This window comes from Platalea leucorodia (genome assembly GCF_965183815.1).
Source record: "Platalea leucorodia genome assembly, chromosome: 4".
NCBI lineage: Eukaryota > Metazoa > Chordata > Aves > Pelecaniformes > Threskiornithidae > Platalea > Platalea leucorodia.
The window spans coordinates 99,882,807-99,898,198 of record NC_138826.1 but is presented as its reverse complement, the minus strand read 5'-3'; the positions used below and the strand labels follow the sequence as shown (position 1 = coordinate 99,898,198).

The window sequence follows — 15,392 nt, the reverse complement described above, 5'->3', positions numbered from 1 at the left end:
TAGGGATAGAGCCATGGCCCATTGCCTCTAGCACTGCTGTCTGAGAAGTGCCCACGACCTTAACACTCGGATACCTGGCATGGATGAGCGCAGGAGTTCTGCAAGGAGCTCCCATTACATACAGAAGAATAGTATAGCTCTGCTGGAAAGGCCCTGGTAAAGGCTTGCAGGAATCTTCTGAAAGTGCAAAGGTTATGGTCCCCTCTCCTTTACTGTGAATGGATTTTCCAGAGGTAGCCTAAAATTGCCAGGGGTTGTAGACACCCAAGCTGGCCTTGGAAATGCCACCCAAACTGTCTTCTCATTGAGCTTTGCTGTGTCTTTAGTAGCCCAGGTCAGCTGTTGAACAGGAATATATGCTACTTTGGCTGGTGACCTCACTGCCTTTCTTCTTCATCGTATCAGCTGTAGGTATTTCATGCATAATTATAAAAAGATTTTTGTGCTCCAAAGTCTTGCTTTAACTGAACTTTCAAACCTCAGGATTACCTTAATTGAGAACTTGTTCTAAACATGGAGCAAAGTATGTGCAAGGTATGAGCTGTTCTTTCCGTTTGGAGAAGAGGAAAGGTTTTGATATGAGTAGAAAACATTTCTTCCCAGAAGCCAGTACAAAAAAAAAAAAAAAAAAAAAGGATTGGACAAAATTCCTCAAAAAAGTGTCAGAAAATGAGTCATTAAACTGAACTGAATGTGCATGACTGCTCACTGAGTGTCTTTGTCTGGTATCAAACACTCCCTCTCCCTCCACTCCTCCTCTCTCCCCCCCCCCCCTTTTTTTTTTAAAACTTGTGTAATTATTCCAGTTATGGTATTAGCAATACTCTTGATATATGCCAATGTCAGCAAGATCAGAATCAGCCCTGGGAAACTGTATTCTTTATGTATAGTTTCAACAGCAGCGAGGCTTTCAGATAACAGAGGCTGTCCGCAAGCAGCCTCCCTTATGCAGAGCACTTAAAAACCTGAGGTTTAGGAGAGGCAGATCATTGCTTTTGTTAGTGTCTTCTGTTCAACAGCTTAAGCGCATCCTTTTATGTGCATTTTTTGATGTTTTGCTGGATGAAAGCCTGAGCTGCCAGAACTGTTGGTAGTGAGCTTTTATCAGCCATGCTACTGTCCTCACCTTGCTGTGTGATAACAAGCATTGGGATGGGTTTAACATGCAGGCCAATGTTTTGCTCATTCCATGATTTACAGACTTGTAGTCCTGGAGGATTCATGGTAGTCATCCTGTCCTCAGTCTCTGGAGAATTTCTGTATTTTAAATTATAAGTCACTGGATCAGAACTTTTCCGCTGAGATGGGTTCCCCTCACCGCCAGTATATAGGACCACACTTTCATGTATGTGTTTGTTATTTGGCCTGTTCCTTGCGTCAAAGGAGTAGTCATAGCAGGAGAGATGGTGAGATCCCCTCGCATTCCTTCTTTGTCATGACCTCTAGCTAGGAGTGATTTCCTTTTGTATGGAAGCACTGCTGCCATAACACATTTCACAATAGCCTGAGGGCTAGAAGAAGTAATCCAACACCTGAGAGACCCAAAAATCAATTTTTGCCTGTCTGAGGTGCACTAATGCATTTGGACTCACTCCTGGGAAAGTGTATTTTGGGAAGTGCTCTATTCTGCTGATGTGCAGTAAGTGTATTTTGAGGGGTCCAAGGCAATCTCTTCCCTTCTTTTGCGATTCTGACTGGGCTTAGATGCGAGTAAGACGCCAAGTTGCTCAGACAAGGGCAGTTCTGGGCATGACCAAAGTAGGACTGTAGGTACTGAGGGGAGGTTATGCGAAAGGGAGGTGCCTTCTGAGTTTAGACATGTTCCTGGTTGGGTGGCATCTGGGCAGGGATTACAATTTTGGATTTAAATGCCTGACTCTCAATCCTGCGGTAGGTGTGTACACCTCTTATCAGAGCTAGTCCCTGTAGGTCTCAATCAAGATAGCTTGTAACCATCTTGGCTGCAGAGGCAAACAGATTGAAAGCTTTAATTCTGCCAGACCTTGCGCAAATCAAGTCACTCTTTTCTCAACCCTTTTCAATATCAAATTCCTTGACAAATACTGAGCTGGACCATGAATGCTGATCAATGTCAACATTGTTCTGTACCATTCTGCCAGTTCTAGCATATTATTAACTGTTCAGGTGTCTTATAGAAATATCAGACTGTGAGAACGTCTCATTAATGGGACTTAAACACCCACTCCTTGAGGCTTATGTAGGATGGGACTTTTTGTCACCGAGCTTTGCTAAGCATTTTATGGCCAATCCTAGCTTATAGTTGTAGCATTGTGATAGCTGTGATAGTGTAAAGTAAAAAGTAAGGTGAGGTACGTACATGGGGTGAAAAAGCAGCTCATATTAAACTGAGGCAGTTGGAAAAATAGAAAAGCTTTCCTTGAAGTTTGAAATAAAACTGTGAATCTCTACATTCATCTCCATTTAAGTGTCTAAAGTAGGATCTGATTCAGTGCCTTGTGAAGGGGTCCTTCTTTCCTTCTTTCCTTTGCAGTTGGAGGGGGAAGCCAGACAACAGACAAAACTGAACACCTAACACAGGTGACAGTCGCACCTGGCCTCAAGTTGTGAGAGAAGTGTGTAGGGAAGAACCTGCCCCACTACTTACATGAAGCTCTAGTTGCTTCCATAGGCCTGCCCAATTTCTGCAGCAAATATAACTTTTTATGTAGCAGACGAAAGGAGCTAAGCCAAGCCAAGCCAAACATTTTGCATTAATCAGTGCAGAGAGTCTTCTCTGGAGGATGATTCAGAGCAAGAACCTATTTTAGCTCCTCTGAATTGCCTCTACAGAAGACATATTCTTTTTGTTGCAATAAACTTAGGAAGATTAGTGTCACCAGGCTAAAATTAGCTTTTATTAATTCTCCCCTCAGTTGTAAATCCCTGCATCAAGAAAGTACCTCAGTTTTTAACACATAACTGCTGGTTCACTATACTCACTGGAGGTCTTCAGCTCTAATTTTCATGAGCACAGTGTACTAACAGACAACACTGGTAGCATGTCTGGTGTTTTGTTCCATTTGCATTTTCTTTAAAAAAAAAAAATCCCATGTTATTTTTCCATGTATTTTTAAACTAGAGTTAATACAGATTAACAGCAATAGTTTTATCTCTGCAGGTGGGGGAAAGATCACACCCTGCAAAAATAATGGACTTACCATTCGTTGGCTTCCACTAAATACGAGTGTGTGGTCTGAGGTCCCAGAGCTGCAAGGATGTTCTGAACTTTTCAGTCAGTGTGGTGCCTAAGTGAGTTTTTTGGATAGGTGGGAAAAGACTGCTCATTTACTAATATGTCAAAGTTTCTGTTAAGAATTTATTCCAATTTATATGGTCAAAAAGTAGGGTGGGGAAAGATAAGATACAAATATAGAAGTTCTTGAGTCAGATTAGAAGGATTTTATCAAATAGCTCTCATAAGGAAGCAGGTTAAATTTCTTTGTGAATTAAAAGAAAAAAGTCCATAAACACAAATCCGGGGTTAGTTCTCCATGGTAGTTGTTATCTTCACGAAAAACAAGATGCTGAAATATTTTGCATGACGGAATTGAATCTCCAGCTCATGATTATAAATCTAGGGTCTGTAGTAACAAAAGGCAGGCTGGAATCAGAACATCTCACACTTTTTATTTATTTATCCTCATAACTCTACCATGCTGATATAGAAAGTCTACTCTTGTTAAGAGCAATAACATTTTCCCCATTCCATAGAGGGGAAGAAGATGCATCAAAGTAGATGACCTGAATCAGGTGTAAATTTTCCTACATTTGTTGCAGACAATGGGACTAAGTTTCTGGACTCCCTTCTTGCCTAAATTCTCATTTGTAAGTTGCCGTTAAGGGATCAGCTGCGGTGGTTTGTCCACGTGTCAAACAAACTGGAGACAAGCTTAAGGAACCTACCCCTACGTTGAAGATCACAGTTCAGTGCCAGTGCCCATTCAGTCCCTGTTGTCCAACAACGCTGTAAGCTGTTGACAGTATCAGCTGTGACGGAGCTTTGGGATATCTGTCAGAACTGTCAAATTCATAAAATCCGGAGAATACTTGCCAGCCAGAGTTGCCCAGGGCAGATTCACACCTAAGTATTGAAGAGTCTGTGTATATTCATGCTTCCTTCCACTACTTTCATGGATGAAGTAAGCGTATTTGCCAAGCATCTAATATTTTACCCTAAGCCTAACAGTCCATTTGGTATTTTCTTATAGTAAAAGCACAGCTGTTCCAGAGAAAGATACTGCTGTAAAATATCTAAGAAACTAACAGCTTTAATTACTTAATTACAAGCTCACTTGAATCTTGTAACAGCTAGAGAAATGGTGAAAAGAACTAATTAATGACAAGCCTAAATCAAAATAAGAACAAACCAAACCATGCTACTTGATTGTCTGTGGTAGCTAGAGCTGGATGACTTCATTAAGCTATTTAAGAATGCATATATCCAGGAGTGCATGACCTAAAATGATACCTTTTTCTTTACGGAATGGCCTCATTCTCAAAGTTTGGATCCAGACCCGAGTTCCCTCAAATCTTAGGCTTTTATAGGGCTCCTTTTAGACACAAGGAGGCTCTAAAAGGGCTCCTTTTAGACACAAGGACTAGTACTGATTGATTTATTTTCTTTTTTTTTTTTTTTTAATTAGTTCATCAAGGGGATGTTTTTCTGTGGAAAATATCTTTGTAAAAATCCTTGGATGTTGTAAAAGAAAATAACTCTCAAAAGTGTTCAAGCCTAGCCTGACCAATTTTTATTTTTAAAAGAGATATTCCCATTTTTAACATAAGAAAGGTATGTTGAAGATCACATCTGAACAGCGAGCTAACTTCTGGCAGAAGAAAAAAACTCCAGAGAAGTTTCCATGGGCACTAGTCATTAAGATCCAGTTTTGAAAAGCCACATGAATCCCTCTCTAAATGGCACAAATGGTAGAAATATTTTTAACGTACAAAGATGTTCTCAACGTACGAAGAACGTACAGTGTCAGCTAGTTTCTGTAGTCCAATAGCAAGAAAAGGAAAATTCGGCAGCTCACCTGTAAATAAAGCATGCGCCTGTAAAAAGAATTAAGTGGTTTTTTTAATGTAGCCAAAATTCTGCACTGAGAGACCTGCTTCAGAGAAAGCAATCATTCTGTATGGGCTTAATTACACACAGAGATATATCATTTTCTACTATAAATAAGTTAAATGCAGTTGATAATAGTGGAACCATATTGATGCTCATCCATTTCTTTTCCCTCTCCCATATTTTGGAAGAACTGCATAGTATTCTATGCTGTTCAGCATTTTAAGAGCTTTTTAAAAAGTTGAAAAATCTGAAAAAATTAGGTTGAAAATAGGAAAAAGCAGATGTTTTATTGTTTTATTATATATCTCTTGTTTGATAAGAAATCTGTGATATCATTTTAGAAAATAACATTCTAAATCATACAAACATTTTACAATTGCAACTTATCACTTGTATTTAAAGAAAGAGCAGCATAAGCCCATCAGAAGGCTAATGTAATTTTAATGTACCTCTGCATATGTTCTGTTATTCTGGTTTACAAAGCCACATTAGGCACAGAAGGAAGAAGGGCTTTTTTATAGGTTAGGCTTTAAAGTAGTAAATAAGCAACACGGAGAGTCAAGTCAATAGGTGAGGCGAATTAGACAAGGATACCAATTACACTCACTTGCCTTCTCTAAGAGCTTGCTACCTAGTTAAAGTGCCAGCATAGTGTCTATTGTTTTAAATATCACAATGTTCACACAGATAATACACAGAAATAGGCAGGGTTGCGTTTACTACGTCCCATCTTTAATAAAAACATTTCTCATAAACAGATATTTCTAACTCTTGCATAGTCTTTTATGAAAACACTCATAATATTTGCTTTTACACACAACCATATATAATGAATATACTAGAATTGCACGGCAACACTTAAAAATCTACATAATTTAGAAACTGAAATTTTAGTTATCTGAAGTCATTTTTTGCAGTGTCTCACTCTTGCTGCCTAGTAAGTTGGTTAGAATTCAAATACTATAGAAATAATGCTTCAAAGAAAATCGATCAAGTGCCATTTACAAAGGTCCAAAATATACAGCAAAGTTAACCTCTCATTAAATAAATTATACAGATTAGCTGATGTTCCAAATCGTTAGCTAACACCTTATTTTAACGGATAAACTTCCAGGGAGCTTTTCCTCCCCAGTATAGGAGAATTACACAACAGTTCCTTTCTCTGTATGCTTATGCAATGAGTCACATTCATTTTAACTGCTGATAAAAAAGGACTGAGTTGATCATTCTGCATAGTGAGGGCCAAAAATGATCCCTGGTAGAACTGCAGTAAAGTCAATGGGAAACCCTAGAGATCCATTTCACCCAAGGTATCACAGCCTATTTAAATATTTATAGTAATAATGCCAATCATTATCACTGTGGTGGCTGTTAAACCTTCATGAGAATTCTCCTGTAATCTAGCAATCAACGTACCATTAAAATAAAGTGTTGCCAACATACTCCGCGTTCGCTCTGCTGTTAAAATAGTGAGCTATGAAAACTGCCTACTTATTCTTAAACTGATCTCCCTGGTAATAAATGAGTTTTAGAAAAAGTAGCATGTTCCCACTTAAACCAGCCATTTTAATTTAACAGTTTGGAATGAACGGTAAGTGCTTGTATGTTAGGTTAGCAAAGAGATATAACACCAGCTACAATTACAGCAGTGTTGCATCCCTGATGTTTACTCTTGGTCCAAGCGTATATTAACCATGGCAAAGCATCGGCCTATGCTCTGAAAGAACGGTACGACGAAAACATCTGTCAGGCTCTTCCATATGGTTTGCACTGAAGGCAAGACCATGAGACAGGTTTTCACGAACGGCACCACAATCCTGTAAAAGACAAAATGGAAGATTTGAAGATTGCTGCTGCTATAGCACGGGGAAATCAGGATAACCAAACACAAGCGTGAGATCTTATGGAAGAGGAAGTGACTTTATAACTCTAAATCTCTAAACAAGTTGATTTTACACTCTCACACTCATTCTCCATCAATTTTGGGTGCTCACAGCCTCACACCTGCACAGACAGAAGCACCATGATGCATGTGGTCCTCTGGCCAACATCAGTTGTGGGCAACATGGGACAGGAGACGCCAGCTTTCTTTTCATCATGTCTCTGCTTCCTAATTGGCAATACTGAGCTAATTTTTGGAGATGCCTTCTATAGGGGTGAACTTTTGCTGCTCTCTCCCTGCTGCTGGCAGGGCCGGTGTACGTGATATGCTGCAACCCTGCTGCCACCCCACTGTGGCCGAAGAGCAGGGACTCCCCTAAGGGCTCATTTGCGCTGTGGTCATATCTGAACGTGGGTCTTTGGGGCTTGACAGAAACACCATCTTCCCCAGTTTGACTGACTGGGAACAGTGCTCTTTATGATCTCTTCTTGCTCTGCTGTCTCTTTGGGTGTTTCTTTTATCTATCTCTCTCTCACACACACGCAAACGCACAGGCACACATGCACATCGCCATTCGTGTCTCATTCCTACCGATCTAATGTCGCTGTTACATGTTGCTACAATGAAACAGAAACAGTAAAGCAATATCTGGCTACGTTGGATTACTCTTGTACGGAGACATGCCGAACCTCAGAAAAATGGGATCTTGCTGATCCTGTAAAGTTTTTCATTTGTGGGTGAGAAACTAATGTAGAATGAGGTCAAAACTCCTGGCCAGGGGAAAGATCTTTCACTCAGGGTGCATACTTAAAAGTATTGTGCTTTCATCTCCTGAGCACTGGTAAGCATCTGGGGATGCTCTCCATATGTCCCAATTCCAAAGCAAAGTCATTAGTGGTGGCTTAAGCAAGCATACTAAGAACGGAGGCGAGCCAGAAGTGCACATATGGGCAGCTCACGAGGGCCAGCGGATACATGATAACTGACCACACTATTTTAAGTTATTCTCCTTTCTTAATCGTTTACTGGCCAAAACCCCTGGTCATTTCACTAAGCTGGATGTTATTACTTGGGTGCAGACAAATTAAATGTATAAATAATTTATGTAATACGGAAATGGTACTAGAGAAAGGTTTTAAAAAAATCTCTGTGCCATATAAAACACATTTATTTCCTAAACTAGGGAGAAGAAGCTATAGATTCTCTTGGTAAAGATAATAAACTCTGTTCTAGTTTGCTGTTGCATTCAAAATTTAAGATCACAGTCTTGCATCCACATAATTCCACTGCAGAATTCTCACTGACTTTGGTTGGAATGACAGGAAGTATTTAATTTACTATTTCATCATTGGTATTGTGTATTTCCAGTGAGTACCGCTCAGAATAACACAGTAGAAAAAAACCCCTGGCACATTTAAAAAAAGTCAAAGCTTAGAAATGTAAAGAGTCAAAATGAATTATTTTCAGTGTTCATCTAACCGGATTCTCAGCTTTTATCATATGATGCAAGCCATATACTAGTATGTCTGTGCTGCACTCTAAGCTAACCCAGATGGATTTAAACAAGAATAGTTTTTCTAAAACCTTCTCTTCTTTTGTCTCTGCTGAAACAGCTAGTAATATACACACCATATAGAACTGTGAGCATTACCGGAATAATGTGTCTCTAGTTTTAAAATGAATCCTGTAAACTGTGTTTTATAACCACCTATAGTATCACTGCATATAGAACAGATAATTTCTACAGAATAAAATTAGGGCTTCACCTGTTAGAATACAGCTGATAAACATCAGTAATGCAAAGAAAAAAAAAAAAAAGGTATTTCTCCAAGCAACACAGGGAAAACACCAGAAATGGCTACTCAGCTTGTGTTGACTTCACCTCTTTTCCATTTCAGTTTGTTTATAAAGGCTATGTCACTGCTCCTTTGCTGTCAACTAAAATTAATTTGGCCTGCATTTTTTTTTTAAATCTAACTGAATTGCAGAGAAGCAGAAAACCCTACATTTCTATTGGACCCTCTGTCGATAGGATCTCACAACACACAAACTAAACAAATATCACACTATGCAAAAGTTTCATGGGAAGATGTAGTGAATCACCAGGATGTCATTAGGGAAGGCTGGAAAAGCAGTGGTCATACTACTTGCAACTGCTGCAGAGGTCATTCACACAGTACCGGAACTCAACCTCTTTTGATAATTTTAAATACAATAAATAAAAAAAAATGTTTTGGCAATGTTTTATAATCTTTTAACATTTGCTATCCAATTTTATGGCAAATACATGTGAAAAACAACGTAAGGTATCTCCATAGGAGGATATGTGAAACATGCTGGCAACCAAAGCTAAGTAATATAAGTAACTTTTAATTTTAAAATAAAAGTCAGTCTACTTAGACAACAATTACTCAAACACCTTTCCTCAGAGAAGAAAATCCTTTACACCCAAGAGAGCATTAAAAATTATTTTCTAACTTTTAAATTATGTGAGTGTGTCTATATATGTATCTACATGTATATAAGCATGCACCCTGTTCTGTATAGGATATGTTATCCTACTGTGCGGCATTTCCAAATCATCAGAGGGTGTGATGTGCCTTCCGTAGAGCAACCAGGCACACTTAAAAAATAAATAACCAAGTGCCATTAGAAGCTATGTATTTGTTTTTGTGACCTATCAAATAAACATTAACATATACATCCTTTACTCATTATACTGTGGGCTTACCCCAGTCTGCACTTCTATTCATAGAGATGGTAACTGCTTGCTTGAGTAATGTCTAACAGTGGAAGTAAAGTCAGTGTATCAACATTTACTGCAATAGTGGTACCAGTAGTGTTACCACTTGGTACAGCACCAGGAAGAAAAATCAAAGCTATGCTGAATTTGGTATCTAAGCTGAAGCATAGCCAAGGTATTTCACCTACCTATATGACCTCTCACTGAATATTGCTATGCATATATATCATAAAATACCCATCCCTTCCCTAAGTAGAAGGAATCACCTCATTTGGGAACTGTTGAACTGAAAAGAGCAAATTACCCTGCTTGTTCCATCCTATCCTATATTCTCTTCTGTCTGTTCAAGGCATGACATCTACAAAGCTATACCCATCAACCCTTCTCACTTTTGCTCACATTACTTTTTTTTCTGCTAATCCCTGAGGGAACATTGTCAAGAACAAAATGCCTCTTGGAAATGGCAGAGCACAATTTAATTCTCACTCATAAGGGCATTTTCAGTTTCTCAGGAAGCAGCTCACTTCACAGACTTGAGCAATGTGTTTGGAGGAATGATTCACTATTAATTCAGATTCCTGCTTCAAAGTGAAGAATCACATCTTCTCCTGTGAAGTTATTCAAAATGGAACCTCAGACATGTCTTAATGCTATTTTTCAAATACTATACCACTCAGTGGTTAAATTGCCTAATTCCAGGTTTGCACATGCACTACATCATGACTTTGAATTAAAAGTCTTGTGCGGCTCTACAATACAAGCAAGCATCATGAATGGATGGCTGAATATTAGCTAGCAGTTGTAGAGCTTCATGTAGAGTCCCATTAACCCTTGGGATATTTATGAGTGAGCCAAGAGATAACCACCCAAGTCTTCCAGGACCCATACATAGTATATGAAGTGCATTACCACCAAACATTATATATCCCAGGACCTGGATAGACTGGAAAAGATAAAATCAAAAAGGAAGCAAGACAACATCCACCTACTTCCTCTTCAGAAGCCAAGGCATATATACTGGACATGAATGAAGAGGCATCAAGGCAACACCAGATCAGAAGGTGGGTCTTCATGGCATAGCTTTACTGTAATTTCTGTTCATTTCAGACAGCCAGCTGGGAGATGGTTTGGGGATTGAATATGATAGCAATAAGTTGTGTAAATGGAGTTGTGAAGAAAGAGGTAAGAGATGACGCATGTCCAAATTTACTTCTCTGTGTATAAGTCCCTGGGTGCATCTTAGCACTGTGAATGGAAGTTGAAGCCAAGAGGAGCTCTAAGTACCTACTGCTCCAGCTGATGACAAGAGCATAAAGCTGGCTGAGTCCTTGTGCTTTAGAGCCCATCTCCGACCCAAGACCCAAGTTATGGATCCTCAAACAAAGCACTAATTCTCAGCATAAATACACACCATACCAGAACACTATTCGGACAAGACTACAACAAAGCATATATGAGATTCAAGTATTAATTTCCAAGAGGTGGCATAGATGCAGCTTGGAACAAGAATCAGTCCCTGATATATAATAAAGATTAGGATTTTGCATGTGCTGCCTGGAAAACCAGCAGCTCATGTTCAAAAATCAATAACCTTAACAGCCTTAATCTAATGACATGTTTAAAAGCTTGCTCAGATAATTCACAGAAAGATGTTTAAACTCAGTCTTGACACCTTCCGCAACCTGTGGCGAGAATGACAGCCATCAGTAAAGGAGAAGAAATGTGAAGGAGTAGCCTTCCTTGAACTAGCTTGCATGTAGGTCATCAACCTGCCAGCTGGCACGGTTTCAGCCCATCAGTATCTTTTACCAGGTAGTGTAAAACTGGACTCTAGCTCAAGCAGCTAGTTTGAGAACAGAACCAGAATACGTTCCTTCTTTATAGGCAAAAATGAAAATTGAAGTGTATTATTACATACTTCTTACTCAGCTTTCTTTTTGCTTTCCATGAAGTCTCACGTGTTTGCTTCCTCCTTTAGTAATCTTTTTGCCGGTGAAAGACAACACCTACTATCAGGTATGAGGGGTGCAACTCATGAGGTGCCCTTGATGCTGAGTCAGACTTTTGTGGACAAAACTGCAACAACATGTGTGACAATCAATAGAGCTTTGTGCCTGAGCACTTCCAAAAGTTCTTGAAACACCTTCAAATTTAGCCGCAGGAAAGGCTCCCCTATGACAGATCAACATCATCATCTCACTGGTTTGGATGATGAAAGTGAGGCACAGAGACTGATCAGCCCTCCTGCAGGCAGCCATGTGGGACGGTGTGCCCAGGGTTTTCCCCTGAAGTTTCAACAGCTAAAGACAGAGTTATTATGGAATTCCCCTCCTCTCACCCACAAAACAAGGAGTTACTATTTTTTCAGACCCAATGGGGCTATATCCTTCTGCTGGGGCTGCACGGCTAGAAGGCGCGTCCCCTGGGTGGTGGATAGGGGATCTCTCTCTGGAGGGTGCACCGGATAAAATTGAAGAAGGTGCCGCGAACCAATGCAGCCTAAGGGAAGGCCACCCTGACAGAAAAACCACTGGCCCTCCAAGTCATGGGGGTTGGGCAGGAGGCCAACTACCTCCTCCCGGAAAAAAAAAAAAAAAAAAAGTTGCAGAAACGACGAGCATCAACTTGGAGATGGAGAAAATCAGTAATGAAGTGAGGAGGAGGAGATGGAACTGGATCGGTCATGTCTTGAGGAAAAAAGCAACAGAAGACTGCGCTGTGGCCCTTGGGACTCCAGAGCACGCAGCCGCAGACCGATCGAAGTGGAAGAACGATGTTCGCGCCTTGTGTGCCTCCTGGCACTGAGAGAATTCAGATCAGAATGGGGCTATATGGGAGCCAGTACCATGTGTTGAGGGTCCCTATGCCTCCACTGACTAATGCCTCTGATATCTGTTGCTCCTACGCTACCCTCTCAAATGCAGAAACATTGAACTCCTTACTCCCAAGAAATCTGGAACATGGAGAGCTGCAGAGAAGTTAAATTAGTCTCAGTGTGTTCCACCTTTGTGTTGGGACAAATCCAGCTTGTGGCTGTAGGAAGATGAGACAGTGCTGGCTTTGTACTGAAGCACTGGATGGGGTCCAAGAGGGTGCAGATAGTGCTACCAAGTTACGCGATTCTATCACATCCACCCCAGGTGCAAGGATGATCAAAATGAATGATCACTTCTGTATTGACAATGAAGACAGGGAAGGAAAATTAGTTGTTGGGGAAGCACATGTGTTCACAGAAAGTCAAGGGAAACTTTTCAAAATCAAGTGCCACATTCAGACAGTCCTATTTCAGATGTACTGAGAACCCTAAGTTCCTGAGAGAGTCACTAGGGACTACTTCGATAAATAGAAACTGACCTCTGAGTCCTGGTTCAGTGAAACTCATGCCTACATATCCAGGCTGTGAAATCCAGATACAAGATCATTCTGAAGCACAAGAACTTATTAGAGTCTTAATAAGTTGGGCATCAATGAATTCTTCCATAGCTAATCCACTACTGGAAGTCTATATGCCCACCAAACCCTTTTGTGGTAACATGGTACAGTACAGTGCAGTGACAGCTGACAGACGTAAAAGTCTGGGCACACTATACAACATTCATCATAATTCGGGGAGTAGCAAGTGGGCAGCTTTAAACTACATTGCAACTCCTTTAGATATTATGCAAACTTTATGCTCCAAAATTCAAGTTAATCAGTTTTTGAAGTCTCATGACAATGTTGTCAACCCAAACTTCCACTCCACTTTTGAAAACTGAAATCTGTGCCCAAAACATTGCAACCACAGGTTCAGACAACCAATGTATTCCTATTTCTTTAAGTTTGTTTCCCAATTTCTGGCTTATAGTTTGTTTTCCTTAACAACTTCTTCATGATTCCAGTGTTACCCAAGTCAAATGAGACTGCCCAAAACGCATGTATACAGAAAATCCTGGTTTGCAGGAATGACGTTGATAATCTGCATTCATCCCTTCCTCTGCAGCCTGCTGGATTCTCAGTTCTTTCCTCAGCCTCATTCTTTTCCCTGCCTGTCTTCCTTTTCCACAATCATCTCCCTTTCTGCTCTCAAGGTACTCTTCCCTGATATTTTGCCAATATGTATTCTGTTTCAAGTACACCAGGTTTGCTGTGACATGGAGGGCTACTGTATTTCCCTATGAACCTGGGCCACGGCCAGAAGCAGCTTTCCTGAGCTCAGCAGGGGTTCTTTGCTCAGGTGGAAGTGCTTTGGGGCACTGCACCTAGAGATGGCCACGTACCAGATGCAAGGCAGTGACAGTAGATTTTGTGGCAAGTAGCAAAGAAAGAGCGAGCTGGGCCCTCAAAAGCTTTCTTCAGTCTGTGAGGAAAAAAATGAAAGAGGTAACCATACTGGAAGGTGTCAGGTGTAAGCAATACTTCTGCCCAGGCCTTTCATTGCAAATACACAGGTTTTAACAACAATCAGTTTAAAAAACCCCAAGCAATCATTGTTATTACTCCAGAAGCCAGCCAAGGCTGGAATGCATTGTGGTAGGTGCCATGCAAATGGTAAAACAGACTCTCTGCCCCAAGGAGCTTACACAGACATGACAGACCGCTGGTAAAAGCAAGGCAGGGAACTGAACCACAGACAAAACATTGTTTTCATTTCTCTCCCTTTAAAATTAAAGCAGATAATGCAAGTTGATCTGACTACCGGTTGTAAAGAGTGTGACCGACAGGCACTAACGCTACCAGAGGAGTTCTGCTGAGCTGTCTGCAGAGCCCACACACCGACCAGCACCAAAAGGCACTTACCAGATGTGCAGACAGCTAAGCACGGCGAAGACGATCCCCACGACCAGGGCCAGCGGTATGGCAAGGACCAGCGTCAGCAGCTTGTAGAGCAGGTACTTGCTGAGCTCAAAGAGAGCGTGGCTGCAGATCCAGACCTTGTCGAAGGAGTGGGTTAGCTCGGGCTCCGCGATCACGTCCTCGAACCCCAACTGGAACGAGAAGCGGCTCTGCCGTTACCCGGAGCTGGGACGAGGGGAGGCCGCCGCTCCCCGCGCCCGCCGCCCCGCCGCGGGCCCCGGCCGGGCCCGGCCGCCGAGCCCCGGCCCCGGCCCCGCCCGCCCCGCCGCAGCTCCCGCCGGGCCGGGTCCCCACGGCCGCGGGCCGGCTCGCACCTGGAGGTGGGCGTTCAGCCCGTGGGGGTCGCGGTCCAGCTCGTCCTCCGCGCACTTCTCCGCCTCCGAGAGCGCGGGGCCGCCGCTCCGCGGGAAGTTGTCGTCGTCCATGAAGATGCGGGTGTCCGCCTTCTCCCTCTCCAGCCCCATGGCGCTGCCCGCCGCTCCCCGGCTCCCGGCCCGGCCCGGCCCTGCCCTGCCCCGTCCGCTGCCGCGGCGCCCGCGGCCCCGCCGGGCTGGGGCGGAGCGGGGCTGCCCGGGACACGCCCCGCGGGCCGCGCCGCCGCCGGGGCCGGGACCGGGGCCGGGGCCGGGACCGGGGCCGGGGCCGGGAGCGGGCGGGAGCTCCCCGCATCGGGGGTCGGGCTGGGCGCCGGGGGCAGCGAGGGACCCGCCGCCCGAAGCGCCTGCGGGCCGCCCGCCCGCCCCGCGCTGGGCGGCCGCTCTGTGGGTCGGGACTTCCAGCCGGGGTCCCCTCCAGCGGCCCGCCGGCGCCGGCCGTGTTCGCTTTCCCCATTCAGCCGAAATCCC

At 42.7% G+C, this 15,392-nt stretch overlaps 1 protein-coding gene across 1 annotated transcript; it reads right to left on the bottom strand.

Annotated features, from left to right (window-relative positions):
- Positions 1-5,799: 5,799 nt before the first annotated feature.
- On the bottom strand, positions 5,800-15,097 carry CAV2 (caveolin 2). The gene is made up of 3 exons (XM_082311381.1): positions 14,862-15,097; positions 14,491-14,678; positions 5,800-6,906 (listed from the first exon to the last, which is right to left on the bottom strand). The coding sequence occupies exons 1-3, from the start codon at positions 15,009-15,011 to the stop codon at positions 6,756-6,758; spliced, it is 489 nt and encodes a 162-aa protein (XP_082167507.1). The 5' UTR covers positions 15,012-15,097; the 3' UTR covers positions 5,800-6,755.
- Between the last annotated feature and the right edge of the window lie 295 nt (positions 15,098-15,392).